General features: G+C 53.1%; 1 protein-coding gene across 1 annotated transcript in view; it reads right to left on the bottom strand.

Moving 5' to 3' along the window:
- The window catches only part of ZC3H7B (zinc finger CCCH-type containing 7B), a 58,810-nt gene that overhangs the window by 25,287 nt on the left and 17,931 nt on the right, over nt 1-15,592 (bottom strand). Inside the window, exons 2-5 of the mRNA XM_039236044.1 lie at nt 7,602-7,660; nt 2,831-2,864; nt 2,487-2,684; nt 1,432-1,590 (exon numbers count right to left, since the gene is read on the bottom strand). Of these exons, the coding sequence (XP_039091975.1) occupies nt 1,432-1,590; nt 2,487-2,684; nt 2,831-2,864; nt 7,602-7,654 (444 nt within the window). The 5' untranslated portion in view covers nt 7,655-7,660. The remainder of the gene's footprint in view (nt 1-1,431; nt 1,591-2,486; nt 2,685-2,830; nt 2,865-7,601; nt 7,661-15,592) is intronic.

The raw sequence follows: 15,592 nt of genomic DNA, 5'->3' as shown, positions 1-15,592 counted from the left end.
AGGGGGGGGGTCCGCTCTTACCCCAGGTTCTACCGACTGAGCCAGGCAGGCGCCCCTGGCCCCCCATGTTACTGACAAGGGAGCGAGGCCCTAAGAGGGGTCACTGGGTGCCCAGGTCACACGACTAGTGAGCAGTGGGGCTGAATCGGAACCTATGCTTCCCTTTATCCCCTTTTACTGTGGGGAGGGGAAAGGAATAATTTTAGCTTTTAATTTTAAAATTATTTATTTCTTTCTAGGGGCACCTGGGTGGCTCAGTCAGTTAAACATCTGACTTCAGCTCAGCTCATGATCTCACAGGGTCATGAGTTTGAGCCCTGTGTCGGGCTCTACACTGAGTGGTGAGCCAGCTTGGGATTCTCTCTCCCTCTCTCTCTGTCCCACCCCCACTCGCACTCCCTCTCTCTCGCGAAAGAAATAAACTTTAGGGGCGCCTGGGTGGCTTAGTCGGTTAAGCGTCCGACTTTCGCTTAGGTCATGATCTCCCGGTTCGTGGGTTCGAGCCCCGCGTCGGGCTCTGTGCTCACTGCCAGCTCAGAGTCTGGAGCCTGTTTCGGTCTGTGACTCCCTCTCTCTCTGACCCTCCCCTGCTCATGCTGTCTCTCTCTCTCCTAGAAATAAATAAAAAAACATTTTAAAAAAAAAAAAGAAAGAAAGAAACTTTAAAAACTTTTTTGAAAAAGAATTAAAATTTTATTTCTAAAATTCAGCAAGTGGGGGGAGGCGCCTGGGTGGCTCAGGTCGGTTAAGCATCCAACTTCGGCTCAGGTCACGATCTCATAGTTTTTGGGTTTGAGCCCTGCATCAGGCTCTGTGCTAAACATTTGCTCAGAGCCTAGAGCTTGCTTCTGATTCTGTGTCTCCTCTCTATGCCCCTCCTCCCCTCACACTCTATCTCTCAAAAATAAAATAAATGTAAAACAAAATGTTTTTAAATAAAATTTTTAAAAAATTCAGCAAGGGGGCGCCTGCGTGGCTCAGTTGGTTAAGTGTCCAACTTCAGCTCAGGTCATGATCTCACGGTTTGTGCGTTCGAGCCCCGCGTCAGGTTCTGTGCTGATAGCTCAGTGCCTGGAGCCTGCTTTGGATTCTGTATCTCCCTCTCTCTCTCTGCCCCTGCCCCCTCATGCTCTGTCTCTCTCTCAAAAATAAACATTAAAAAAATTTTTTTTTTTTTTTTAAAGTATGCCAAATCTAGAATCAGACTGCCTGGGTTCAAGTGTGAGCTCTGTCAGCTGTGATGCTGGGTAAGTTCCTCTCTCTAGCTCAAAGGCCTGATGCTAGGATTATGTGGGTTAATACCGTGTATTTTCGGCAGTGCCGGAAACACAACCAGAGCTCTGTGTAAATACCAGTATCTGCCAGTCCACGGCACAGGGGGGGAAGCAGGCTCGGCAGAGCCCGGCCGGGCGTCGGGACTCGGGCACTCACGTGGGGCCGCGCGAGGGAGCACCGGCTGCTGCATTCGTACGCCTCCTTGTGACGGCCCAACTCGCTGAGCGCTCGGGCCTTGCGGAACAGCGCCCGGATGTTCTCGCCGTCCAGGCCCAGCGCTTTCTCACTGTCCTCCAGCGCCTTCTCATACAGGCCCTGAGGAGAGGAGCAGGCAGCCACATGGTCAGCGCTGGTCACCTCCCTCCCCCGGGCCTCCCGCCCCTTCCCCTGCAGAGACAGAGGAGGCCGGAGGAGGCCGGAGGATTGGGGAGGGGCTCCGGAGCTCCAGGAAACCCCTCTGGCAGTCATACTCTGGTCAAGGGCAACTGTATGTCCAGCTGAGGGGGCTGCTAGCGGGCACTGGCGGGCCACTGGAGGCGGGGGGTGGCCTTCAAATTCTACAGTGATGAGCCTGGCCATTCAGACGCGTCTACTTCCATACCTGCCTTCGGCTGAGAACGTCAGGGACGAAGAGTAATAAAGGCACCTCTGAGAGGAAGCGAAAGCATGAAGGCAGCTCAGGGAACAGAATAGGGTGTGGACAGGTACCTGACAGACTTGCTGATCCAGAACAGTTCACTCTGGGTGGAAGAGGCGTCAGTGGGTCCTCTAAAGAGCTTACAGTGAGTGACTGAGTCAGGAGCAAGCAGGGCAGGGAAGGGGAGGCCAGAGCTCTAGGGAGGACGAGGGGAGACGGGAGGGAGCCCAGGAGGGAGGAGGGGGAACGGCCAGGCGTTTGCAGAAGGAGGCAGCGCACCATGAGGGTAGCGGCTCTCAGCCCTGACGGCCCGCAGGCCAGCCTGGGAGCATCTAACGTGTAACTTAGTTCAGCGGGGGTGGGGCTCAGGCCTCAACACCCTTACGAACCGTTTTTTGTCTCCCGTGTTAGCACGTTAAGGGCTCTCCAGGTGAGTGTGCGGCGCGGCTGGGGCTGAGAGCCACCGAGCAGGCGCTGAGCGCGCCCGGTGCAGGCGGCCTGCAGACTCCCCGGGGTGCGGGCAACTCGGCGGGGCATCCGCGGGAAACGGTGGGCAGGGCGGGGGCGGGCTCACCATGGTGAAGTAGCAGGCGGCCCTGTTGACGTGCAGCTTGCACAGCAGCTCCTGGGGCAGGGCCACCTGGTCGGAGGCGGCGTAGTCGGCCACGTTCAGCCCCTCCACGTACTGCACCAGGGCCTGCTTGTAGTCTTTCTCCCGGAACAGGTCATTGCCCTCCGCAAACAGGTTCTGCACCAGCTTGAGCAGAAAGGCCTGCCGGGGGGGGGTAGGAGAGGCGGGGTGCAGAGGGGGCTCAGGGGTCTGCGTGCAGCCCCAGCCCTGGCGGCCGGCCCCTACACCCCCGCTCCCGGGCACCCCTGCCCTTTGCCTTCCCCCCTGGCCCCGCCGCTGACGCTCACCTCATATTCTTCTTGCTTTAGGGGTAGGGTCGACCTAGCGGGAAAAGGAGAGGGACATGGAGTCTGGGGGAGCCCAGGGGCCTCAGCCTCACGGGGGCCCCAGGAGCCAGAGCCGAAGGCCACCGGTCATGCGCGAAGTGGGCTCCTCTAGCTCAGACCTCAGACGTCACCTTGTGGGTCGGGGTAAGGGAACAGCAGCTTTTTCTCCCCAAAGCAACACCATATGCTGGTCTTCCGTTTCTTCCGGGGGGGCGGTGGGGAAGAAGGCCGTGCATCTGGCCCAGGCTTTCCCAGGTGCAGATGTGGGGAAGAACAGGCTCCAGCTGCAGCCAGCTGTCCTCTTCCCGAGAGACCAGTTCTCTGGGGACGACCATGCCCTCGACAGGCTAAACCCACAAATGCAGGCCCCCGGCAGCAGGAAAAGCCCACCTCCGGTCCCCCCAGATGGGGAGCCTCTGGCCTTCTCCCATCCCTGCCCCCAAAAGACGCATGACCCTGGCCAATGCCAAGTACGCTCAGAGCCTGACTCCTCATTCCAGCCCCAGCAGATGGGGCTGTGGGCACCCTCTCCTCTCCTGTGGCCCACAAAATGCCAGCTCAGTACAGAAGAAGGCGCCAGCCCAGGAGAACGGAGGCACGTCTGTCAGGCTAAAGGGCTGAGCTAGAGGAACAGCTGGGGTTCGTCTCACGGAGGGGAAAAGAGACACTCAGAGCGGGCAGTGACTTGGCCAAGGTCACACAGCAGGTCGGCGTCAGAACCAGGGCTAGAGCACAGGGCTGGGGCTCTTTCTTTTGCCCAGAGCTGCTGCCGGCACCTGGGCAGGAGATAGCAGCCAGAGCAACTGAGTGAAAGGGGTGAGAGAAGACACCGAGGCCCCTCCCCTGTGTGTGTGTGGGGGGGGGGGGGGGGGGGGGGGGGTTGGTGTCCCTGACTGTGAGAACGGGGCTGCCCTCTCACTTGCCTCCCCACACCACTGTTCCCCGTACTGCACAGCCAGGCCCCACGGCTACCCTCCTACCTGGCTTCCCGCCTCCAGCCTCTCCCCTCCAGCACCGGCTCTGGGTTCACTAGGGCACACTCTGACCTAAGGGTCACCTCATCTGCACAAGCCAGGCCACCTGACCCGTGCAAACCGCGTAACGGCTCCCACAGTGCTCTGTGCCCAGAGGTGCCTGGTAAATGCTAAGCACGCAAAGTGTACATGTGAAAAAACGGTTAATTTTTTTTTTAATGTTTTATTTATTTCTAGGAGAGAGAGAGAGAGAGACAGCATGAGCAGGGGAGGGTCAGACAGAGATGGAATCACAGGCTCCAGGCTCTGAGCTGGCAGTCAGCACAGAGCCCGGCGCGGGGCTCGAACCCACGAACCACGAGATCATGACCCAAGTGAAAGTCGGACGCTTAACCGACTAAGCCACCCAGGCGCCCCGAAAAAAAACGGTTAATTTTAAAAGAAGCAGGTCCTCCTGAGTTACTCTGTGACTAACAGGGCTCCCGGGAGGCTGTCCTATTGCTGAACCTTCTTGAAACTCCCCTCTGGAAAGGGGAAGGAGGACACAGAACTACCTGCCATTTACCTCCAGCACAAGGACTCTGGGACAGAAGGGGCCTTGTCTCATTTCACAGGGATGGAGACCACTCAGGAAGGGTGGGGGGCACTCAGGAGGCAGGGCTCAAAGGTCCAGCTCCACAGAAATCAGTGACTTAAGTTAAAGACAGAATTCTTACGAAACACCATAATCTGCAAGGTTCACTTTGTTCATCGGACTGGCCTCTGAATAAAATTTGAGCGCTCCCCCAAAGCAAAGCCCTCCCTAGGGGTGCCTGTGGGGCTCAGCTGGTTAAGCAACCGACTCTTGATCTCGACTCAGGTCATGATCTCACAGTTTGTGAGTCTGAGCCCCACATCGGACTCTGTGGTGCAGAGCCTGCCTGGGATTCCCTCTCCCTCTCTCTCTCTGCTGCCTTCCCGCTTGCACTACCTTTCTCTCTCACAATAAATAAATAAACTTAAAAAAAAAAAAAAAAAAAGCCCTCCCCCAAATGAAAGACTGGCCCAGAGAAGAAGGAAAAGTGGACCCCAGCCCTCACAGTGGCCTGAGCAAGACAAGTGACCGCATTGCAAGTGGAGGAAGGACAGCGTCTGAGTGTCAACACAAGCGCCATCAGAGCAATGGGGACACCGTACGTGTGACAAGGGACCAAGTGTGTGGTGAAGAGGCAGGTCGTGTTTTACAGTTCTAGATGAGAGAACAAAACTGCGGAGTTTATATCAGGGTAGGTAGATATAAAATCCTAGTTCTATGAGGCTTCCTATTTATTTTATTTTATTTTTTTAAATGTTTTATTTATTTCTAGGAGAGAGAGAGAGAGAGACAGCGTGAGCAGGGGAGGGTCAGAGAGAGAGGGAGTCACAGACTGAAACAGGCTCCAGGCTCTGAGCTGGCAGTCAGCACAGAGCCCGACGCGGGGCTCGAACCCACAAACCGCGAGATCATGACCTAAGCGCAAGTCGGACGCTTAACCGACTAAGCCACCCAGGCGCCCCTGAGGCTTCCTATTTAAGAAAAGGAACACAAGAGGCATCAGGGTGGCTCAGTCAGTTGATCATCCGACTTTTTTTTTTTTTAACTTTATTTACTTAGAGAGAGAGAGTGGGGGAGGGGCAGAAAGTGACAGGGAGAGAGAGAAAATCCCAAGCAGGCTCTGCATTGCCAGCATTACGACGTGGAGCCCAACACGGGGCTCGAATTCACAAACTGCGAGATCACGATCTACGACGAAATCTAGAGTCAGACACATAACCGACTCAGACACCCAAGTGCCCTGATCATCCAACTTTTTAAAAAAATATTTTCTTCTCGGGATGAGCACTGGATGTTATATGGAAAGCAACTTGACAATAAACTATTTAAGGAAAAAATATTTTCTTCTTTTTTAAAAAATGTTCATTTATTTTTGAGAGAGCGCACAAGTGGGGGAAAGGGAGAGAGAGAGAAAGAGACAGGAGATTGAAAGTGGGCTCTGCACTGAGAGCAGCGATCCTGACAAGGGGCTTGAACTCACAAACTGAGATCATAACCCAAGTCAAAGTTGGAGACTCAACCAACTGAGCCAAACAGGTGCCCTTATCGGATTTCTGATACTGGTCCAACTTTTTTTTTTTCCTGTTCCGACTTTTGATATCAGCTTAGGTCATGATCTCACAGTGGTGGGATCGAGCCCCATGTCAGGCTCTGTGCTGAGGGTGGAGCCTGCTTGGGATTCTCTGTCTCCCTTTCTATCTGTCCCTCCTCTGCTCACTCTCTCTCAAAATAAATAAACATTTAAAGAAAAGAAAAAAGAAAAAGAACACAAAATTAGAAACAAAGAATTGCTAAGGAAGCCTTCCAGGGCTTTGGAAAGGACCCACACAAATCAGGGGCCCTGCAGCTTACACTTCATTGGTGTTGTGATAAATATGCCTCGGGGCGGGGGGGGGCGCCTGAGTGGGTTGGTCGGTTGAGTGTCCGACTTCAGCTCAGGTCATGATTTTACAGTTCGTTGAGTTCGAGCCCTGCATCGGGCTCTGTGGTGACTGACGGCTTGGAGCCTGGAGCCTGTTTCAGATTCTGTCTCCCTCTCTCTCTCCCCCTCCTCCATTCATGATCTGTCTCAAAAATAAATAAACATTAAAATTAAAAAATATATATATGCCTCTGGGGATTAATTTAAGAGAGATGAAAAAATTTAGTAAAAATACTTTGTAAAGAAAAATTAAAACAACAACAACAACAACATGGTGTGTGTTTTGGGGGCAAATAATGGAAAGAAATGTGGGTTTGGGGTCAGCTAGACCTGGGTTAGAATACTATCGCTTGGAGCGCCTGGGTGGCTCAGTTGGTTAAGTGTCTAACTCTTGATTTCAGTTCAGGTCATGATCTCACAGTTTGTGAGTTCAAGTCTCACATCAGAGTCTGCACTGACAGCGCTAAACCTGCTTGGGATTCTCTCTCTCTCTCTCTCTCTCTCTCTCTCTCAAAATAAGTAAACTTAAAGGGGCGCCTGGGTGGCTTGGTCGGTTAAGCGTCCGACTTTCGCTTAGGTCATGGTCTCGCAGTTCGTGGGTTCGAGCCCCGCGTCAGGTTCTGTGTTGACTGCCAGCTCAGAGCCTGGAGCCTATTTCAGAGTCAGTGTCTCCCTCTCTCTCTGACCCTCCCCTGCTCACGCTCTCTATCTCTCTTCTAAGAAAAAAAAAATAAGTAAACTTAAAAAAAAAGAATCCTATCACTTTATAGCTGTGTGACCATAAACAAGCTTCTTAATGTCTCTGAGCCTCAGCAAAATGGAGAAAAGACCACCTACTTCACTGGGCTGTTGTGAGGATTAAGAAGATGATGGATGAAGGCCCAGCACAGAGCCTGAGAGGTGCGCTTAATAAGTGGAAACTGATTGACTGATTGATTGATTGATTGATTATAAGCTGTGCACAGGCAAGCGAGAGAATTAACTGGCAGCGTGTCAGCGGGTATGGAGGGTGAGGGTACAGTGGTATGCTGAGGACAGAAGGGTAACCAGGGTCGGGGAGTATATGTGCATGGGGGGTTCACAGATCTCCCCTCATTCCTCCAGCCCCTTCCTAGCTTGGCCCACCTCCTCACTCCCCAGCACACACGGGAGCCTGAGCAGCAAAGGATGAGTGAGAAGAAAAGGGAGAGCTGGAGAGAGCCCGCGTGGGCCTCGGGCATGGCTGTCACTGGACCCCACCTGCCCAGCCGGCCCCACACTCACTGAATGAACTGTAGCCCCTTCTCGATGTCCGCCTTCCGTCTCTGCCTCTCCATCAGTGTCTGGGGGAGAGAACAGTCTATCGGTTAGTCAGCAGGGGCAGGTGGCTGGTCGCAGTTCCCATCCCACTGCGCATTCTCGGTCATTCCTGCACTCATCCCATTTCACAGGTGACACTGAGGACAGTGGCCTACAGAGACCATCTGAACCAGACGGCACAGCTCCTGCCCTCCACCCCACGCCCCCCTGGACTCTGGTTTTGTGCTGTGCCTTTGACGGGCAGGGGGCTACGTGGAGGCCCCCTGCCCTTTCTCACAGGTGGCTTGGGCCGCAATGCCTGCCGCACCAGATACCCTCAAGTTCAAGAACACCTTGTTTGAATGGCACACTTAGTCCAAGGAGAAGAGGCAGGGAACAGACAAAAAAATCCCCACGATTTTAGCTACAATGTAGCACCACACACTCTGTATAAGGATCTCTTTGAATCTTTCAACAGTGCCAGGAGGCAGGTGTCATTTTGTCTCCATTTTATCAAGGAGGAAACAAGCTCAAGGAGTCCCAGTCCTGAGCCGCTAGCAGCCACTAACAGCGGAGGCAGGAGGTGAACCCAGGCCACCCTCTTTTACCGCCAGCAGCCCCTCTGCCCAGCCCACACACGCTTGGAGCCAGCCTGGCCCGGAGCAGGCCAGGTGGCACGGTGTGTGCCCCGTCTTGGCAAGCTGGAGGGACTCGCCCACGTTCCTGCTCTGCAAGGCCAAGGACTGGCCTGAAGTTGCACAGCAAGCGAATGGCATTGAGCATGCACAGGGGGCCTGCTCCACAGAGACAACGAGTGGAAACTGCTTATGGAGAAGGGAGGCTCGAGCAGCACAGCCAGGGGTTTGGTCCCTCTAGCGCAAGCCCCCCCAGGAGCCGGGAGGTCCCCGCCAGATCCGGACAGCCCAGCTGGCTTCCGTGGTACCGCATATGGGCTAGAGGGTCCGTTGGGATCAGCTTGTCCCACCCAGAGGCAGCTCAGCAGGAGGGTTGGGCCTCCCCCTGACTCAGAACCTAAGCCTGGGGCTCCAGACACCCAGTGGGAAGGGGGGTTGGAAGCTGCCTGGTCTCAAGCCAGCACTGTCAGTCCAGGCCACTCACAGGCCCCTTCCATGCTCTGCCCCGCAGTGTGGCCCTCACTCGCTACCCCAATCAAATGGTTACAGAGAGAGGACAGTTGGCAGCCAGAAAGGTGGGGCTGCATCAGCAGGAGGCTGGTACGCAGACATGAGCAGGGGCACCACGGTGTAAAAAGGTGTAAACACATGGCACAAAAACAGACACTCAGATCAGCGAAACAGAATAGAGAACCTGGAAACGGGCCCATAAATGAATGGCCAATTAATCTTTGACAAAGCAGGAAAGAATATCCAATGGACTAAAGACCGCCTCTTCAGCAAATGGTGCTGGGAGAACTGGGCAGCGACATGCAGAAGATGAACCTGGACCACTCTCTTACACCACACACAAAGATAAACTCAAAATGGATGAAAGACCTAAATGTAAGACAGGAAGCCATCAAAATTCTCAAGGAGAAAGCAGGCAAAAAAACTCTTTGACCTTGGCCGCAGCAACTTCTTACTCAACACATTTCTGGAGGCAAGGGAAACAAAAGCAAAAATGAACTATTGGGACCTCATCAAAAAAAAACCAAAAAACAAAAACCTTCTGCACAGAGAAGGAAACAATCAGCAAAACTAAAAGGCAACTGACAGAACGGGAGGAGATATTTGCAAATGACATATCAGATACAGGGTTAGTATCCAAAATCTGTAAAGAACTTATCAAACTCAACACCCAAATAACAAATAATCCAGTGAAGAAATGGGCAAAAGACATGAATAGGCACTTCTCCAAAGAAGACATCCAAATGGCCAACCGACACATGAAAAGATGCTCAACATCACTCATCATCAGGAAAATACAAATCAGAACCACAGTGAGATACCACCTCACACCCGTCAGAATGGCTGACATTAACAACTCAGGCAAACAACAGATGGTGAGGATGTGGAGAAAGAAGATCTCTTTCGCACTGCTGGTGGGAATGCAAACTGGTGCAGCCACTCTAGAAAACAGTGTGGAGGGTCCTCAAAAGATTAAAAATAGAACTACCCTACGACCCAGCAAATGCACTACTAGGTATTTATCGAAGGGATACAGGTGTGCTGCTTCCAAGGGGCACAAGCACTATTGACAATAGGCCAAAGTATGGAAAGAGTCCAAATGTCCATCGACAGATAAATGAATAAAGAAAATGTGGTATATCCATACAATGGAGTATTACTTGGCAATCAAAAAGAATGAAATCTTACCATTTGCAACTACGTGGATGGAATTAGAGGGTATTATGCTAAGTGAAAATAGTCAGAGAAAGACAAATCTCATATGACTTCACTCATATGAGGACTTTAAGATACAAAACAAATAATATAAGGGAAGGGAAGCAAAAATAGTATAAAAACGAGGGGGGGACAAAACACGAGAGACTCTTAAATATAGAGAATAGAGGGTTGCTGAAGGGGTTTTGGGAGGGGGATGGGCTAAACGGGTGAGGGGCATTAAGGAGTCTACTGAAATCATTGTTGCACTATATGCTAACCAACTTGGATGTAAATTAAAAAAAATAGGGGCGCCTGGGTGGCTCAGTCGGTTGAGCGTCCAACTTCGGCTCAGGTCATGATCTCACAGTTCATGGGTTCGAGCCCCGCAGCTAGCTTAGAGCCTGGAGCCTGTTTCAGATTCTGTATCTCCCTCTCTCTGACCCTCCCCTTCTTACTGTGTGTGTCTCTCTCTCAGAAAAAAAAAAAAAAAAAAACATTTAGAAGTAAATAAATAAATAAATTGTTGGGATGAGCACTGGGTGTTGTATGTAAGCCAATTTGACAATAAATTATATTCATAAAAATAAAAAAATAAAAAATAAATAATTTTTTTTAAAAAAAGATAATGTTTAAAAAAGGTATAAAAACATCCAGCTACTTTGGGGAGGGAACAAGTGTGTCAAGTTAAACCTTCTAACACTTCCTTACTGTCTTGTTCTTTATTTCCATCTGGTCAACCACATCCTCACAATCCTGTATTGTAAGAGGGGCAGGTGTCACTAACCCATTTTACAGATGAGGACAGTGAGGCACAAAGAATGACATCTCTTTGCCAAGGTCACTCAACCAGTGAGCAGGCAAACAGCTCTGTTAGACCAAATGCTATGTCCATGGCCACGTCCAAAGCTGTGAGATGCCGTCTGGCCACGGCAGACCATTTCATTTCCCTGTGCCTCACTTCCCTCCTCTGTGCAACTTGTCAGCTGACAAGCCCTGCCTGGCTGGGTGGCTGTGAGGCTCTAAGAGTGGGATGAGGAAGCTCGGGTCCCGGGGTCTCACTCCTCCCACGTGTCCTTCCCAGGGAGAGGGGCAGCCACACTGAGTCTTCAGACTCCCACAACAGTGCTCTTCACACCAGATCTCACAGTGGGCAGGGCCAGGGCCCATGTGCCCACTGCACATCTGCCTGCCCTGCCAGGGCCGTGGGTCAGGGCTCTGGACTCAGATCGGAGTGAATGCCAGCATTTACGCCTGCTGTGTGGCTTTGGGCCTCAGTCTCCACCCAGGAAGAATGGGGCCAATGGCAGCTCGTGCACCACTGGCTGTCAGGAGGGCTCAGGAGAGGCGCGTGCAGAGCGCTTGGAGCAGGGCAACAGTCCAACAACCACAGGGTGCTGGGGGGGCTCAGCTGGTTAAGCGACTGACTCGATTTCAGTTCAGGTCATGATCTCGTGGTTTGTGGGATCGAGCTCCTCATCAGGCTCTGCACTGACAGTGCAGAGACTGGGATTCTCTCTCTCCCTCTCTCTCTGCACCTCCCCTGCTCACGTTTTCTCACTCTCAAAATAAATAAATAAACTTAAAAAAAAAAAAAAGTCCAAGCGTGCCTGGGTGGCTCAGTCGGGTACGTGTCCAACTTCAGATCAGGTCATGATCTTGTGGTTCGTGGGTCAAGCCTTGTGTCATGATCTCTGCTGTCAGCGTACAGCCTGCTTCAGATCTTCTGTCGCCCTCTCTCTCTGTCTCCCCCCAACGTGTGCTCTCTGTCTCAAAAATAAATAAAAATTAGGGGAAAAAAGGGAAGGGCCCTGGGTGGCTCAGTTGGGTAAGTGTCCTACTTCAGCTCAGGTCATGATCTCACGGCTTGTGAGTTCAGGCCCCACGTCGGGCTCTGTGCCGACAGCTCAGAGCCTGGAGCCTGCTTCTGATTCTGTCTCCTTCTCTCTCTGCCCCTCCCCTGCTCATGCTCTGTCTCTCTCAAAAATAAACATTAATAAATAAATAAATAAATAAAAATAGTCCAACAGTGGTGGGATATGTGTCATCCAACCCCGTTCCTCCCTCCTGCAGAAAAAACTTCAAGTGTTCCCTGGGATGACCCTGCTCTCCCACGGGAGGCAGGCGGCCATGGCCCCGAGCTGCCTGTGCCTTGCCAAGCACGCCTTTGGTCTCTCTGTCTTCAGCTTCCATCTAAGAAACAAGCACTCACTGCGCTCACCCTCACACTCCACTCCAGGCCTCCAGCCACAGCAGTCTCGGGGGCGGGGGGGGCTGTCCTGCCTCCCGCCTTTTACCCCCGAGGTTCTTTCCGCCTGTGCAATCTTCCTGCGGAGGAAATCCCATTCCTCCTTCAAAGTCTAGCTCCTCCGTGAAGTCTCTCTCCCTCCCTTTGTTGCTTTTTTTTAAAAATATTTTTTAGTGTTTATTTACTTTTGAGAGAGAGAGACAGAGTGTGAGCAGGGGAGAGGCAGAGAGAGAGAGACACAGAATCCGAAGCAGGCTCCAGGCTCTGAGCAGTCAGCACAGAGCCCAACATGGGGCTCGAACCCACAAACCGCGAGATCATGACCTGAGCCCAAGTTGGGTGCTTAACAGACTGAGCCACCCAGGCATCCCTCTCTCCCTCCCTTTGATGGGACCATCATACACTCATTTGTCCTGTTTCCTTGAAGCCTGGGGAACCGCAGATGGGTGAGACCCAGTCCTGGCCCTGGAAGAGAGACTCGCCTGGTGGGAGAGACGAGAGTGCACCCATCACCACTCAGTGTGGCCCAGCATGGGCAGGGGACCTGTGGCAGGGGAGCAGACCCCCACAGGCCTAGACAGCCAGCACCACAGGGCCTGGTCATGACCATGACCACCAAACCCTGTCACTTTCACCTGCGTCAGAATCCAGCCCCCATCCCTCCCTACCACCTGAGCTGCTTCTTGACCCCAGCCAAGGTGACCAGCTGCCTCAATGCCCCCCACCTCCTTGAGGCCATCATGGGGGCCTTTCAAGCCCTCAAATCTGTTTCTGCCCTCCCCTACCTAGAGCGTCTGACGACTCTCTTTAACTCCCGCTGGTCACATTTCCCCACACCCCCGCTCCAGCTCACGCGGGGTGGGAGTGGCTACACCCCCACCGTCCCCAGCCCTGTTCAGCCTGAAGTTCTCTCAGAAAACTGCAGCAGTCAGAGGGCAGTGTTCCCCAGGCTCCTCCCAGTCTGGAATCCGAGCAGACCTACCAGAAACAAGCACTGCCCAGATCCATCCCCGGCGAGAATTCCTTAGTCTGCATTCAATGCCAAAGAAAAAAATACACTCCCCGCCCCAAGAGGTTATGAAGAAGGTTCCCCATAGCCTGGGCAAATCCTCCTCTCTGACCACCAAAAACCCAAAGCAGTAGCACTGCTGCATGGGCGCACCATGGAGAAGGGTGCAAACCCCAGAGCAGGCTGCTCTACCTCCCTGATCAGCAACTTCCCGCCCTGTACCGTGGAGATCATGGTAGTCTGAATACGGAGGAGGTGCTCATTTCAGGGCCTGGCACATAGCAGACACCTAACAAGTGGTGGCTTGTAGATCAGGATTTCTATGGTGGGCATTCAGTCCAACGTCTGCTATATGCCCATTATATACAGGTGAGGCCAGCGTGCCCACCCACCTAATTAGAGACATGGCAAGAATATCCCAGCAACTCCACCCCAAACCAGACGTCTGTGGTAAACGCAGGCTGGAATGAGGCACACAAAAGTGGAAACATTTGGGAAACAAAGGGGGAAACATTTAATTGGGCTTTGAAGGGTGAATAGGAGTTGGCTTACTGGTGTCAGGGAAGGGAAGGCCTCTGGCAGGCTGCATTCAATAGTTTATGAAATCCCTGTCGTCTCTCACTTTTTATCTGATCCTGACTGATCCTGGGGGCTGAGCCGACCTGGAACCCACATTTGAGAGATGAAGAAAGTAAGGCTCAGAGAGGCCACAAGGCCAGCAAGTGGGAGGCCAGGCCTGTAACTACTGACTTTAGGTCAGGAAGGAGGCTGCTGCTGACCCTCCTCAAGGGCACAGGGGAGGTGGGACCACGTGGGAACCTTCCTCGGCACCTAAGCCTGTGCTCGGTGCTGGTGAACACTCGCGGCCCAGGAAAGGCAGATGTCACTGGGGCACTTCGGGGGAACACATCCAGGTGAAAATATGCTTCTTCCAGTTTCCTGTTCTAGGATCTATTATCGACCGCTCTAGGGTCGTTCAACTGAGTGTAAAGACTCTAGGTCAGGGCTTGCAAACTGATTAAATCTCATAAGCAAGTTGCTAGGCTGGGAGACGCTGGTAGGGCTGCCCCAAGGGGCTGGGCCCCAGCACTGCTTAAACACGTGCCGCCATTCACAAGATCAGCCATAAACAAGGGATGTTTGGGGGAGATGCATACCCCGGGGCCTTCAAACACCCCCTCTCCAGTGAGAGTATAACCACTGCGAGAATTCATAGTAATACAAAGTAACACCTTGCTGGAGGCCTGGGTCTTTTGGGGGCTGAGGATGCAGAGGGAGGGAACCACCTTCCTCCTCCTTCCTCCTCCTTCCTCCTCCTTCGGGAAGATGATCTGACTCCCTCAACACACTGGTAAGTTAGTATCCTCTGAGAGAGCCCCGGAGGCGAGGGTATAATTCAGTCTACCCAACATTTATGGCCTCCCCACTTGCTGCTAGGCGTGGGGGCCGGGGAGATGCAAAGTGAATTGGCGGCTCAGGCCCAGTCCCGCCCTCCAGGACCTCCCGGTCCAATGGGAGAGAAAGACTGATGAGCCGCCAGCTGCGGTGCAGGCTGGCTTTGGGTGCAAAGGGCCTGGGAACTGAGAGGAAGGGGAAGTGGGTCCACTGGGGGAAGCCGGGAAGGCTCTGCAGGACATGGTTCTGAGGCTGGATGTGAAGGAGAAAGACAAGTCTCTTGAGCAAGACTGGGAGAAACCTGTCCAGAAACATACGCACTCAGCCTGGCCTGAACCTCCTCCCCCAGTTCCCCATGGCACCCCTCGATCTGCACAGCCACGGGGATGGGGAAGCTTCGAGGCTGCCAATAGGGGTCACCCAGTAGGCCTGGCCCCCAACTAGAAGAAGAGGGCCAGGAGGCAAGAGGGGAAGGAAACCCACACTTCCCGGGTGCCTACCAGGCACCAGAAATTGGGCTCACCTCTCCCTGATTGCAGGGCCTTCTGCTGGATGCTCCAGTGGCCCCTGCTAACACGGAGGGGTACAGACCACCCCCAGAGCTGCAGGGTCTGGTACAATGCGTGGCTTTGCCCACCCGTGCGCCATCTCAGAAAGCAAGCTGCTACAGAGCACCTGCTAAGCGCCGGACACCCAGATGGAAGGGCAAGTAAAGTATACAGCGCACCGCTTGGAAAGGAAAACCACAGAGGCTGCCAGACAGTGGCCCTATGTGAGTTGGGGGAAGTGGGCAGAGCAGAGTCCTGCCCTCAATTATGTCATTAAGTGTGAGTGGCTCTTCCGTTGTGCCAAGTTCTGCTCTGGGTGCAGGGGACTCAGCCATGATGGAAACAAAACCTCTGCCCCTCACAGTTTAGTGGGGAAACCAGGCTGCAGGGACACAGTCACAACGAAAAAGGAGCTTCAGAGGAGAGCCAGCCAGCCA

This window comes from Hyaena hyaena, unplaced genomic scaffold (genome assembly GCF_003009895.1).
Source record: "Hyaena hyaena isolate Hyena2069 unplaced genomic scaffold, ASM300989v1 scaffold_4, whole genome shotgun sequence".
Taxonomy (NCBI): Eukaryota; Metazoa; Chordata; class Mammalia; order Carnivora; family Hyaenidae; genus Hyaena; species Hyaena hyaena.
This window is presented reverse-complemented; position numbering and strand designations above follow the sequence as displayed.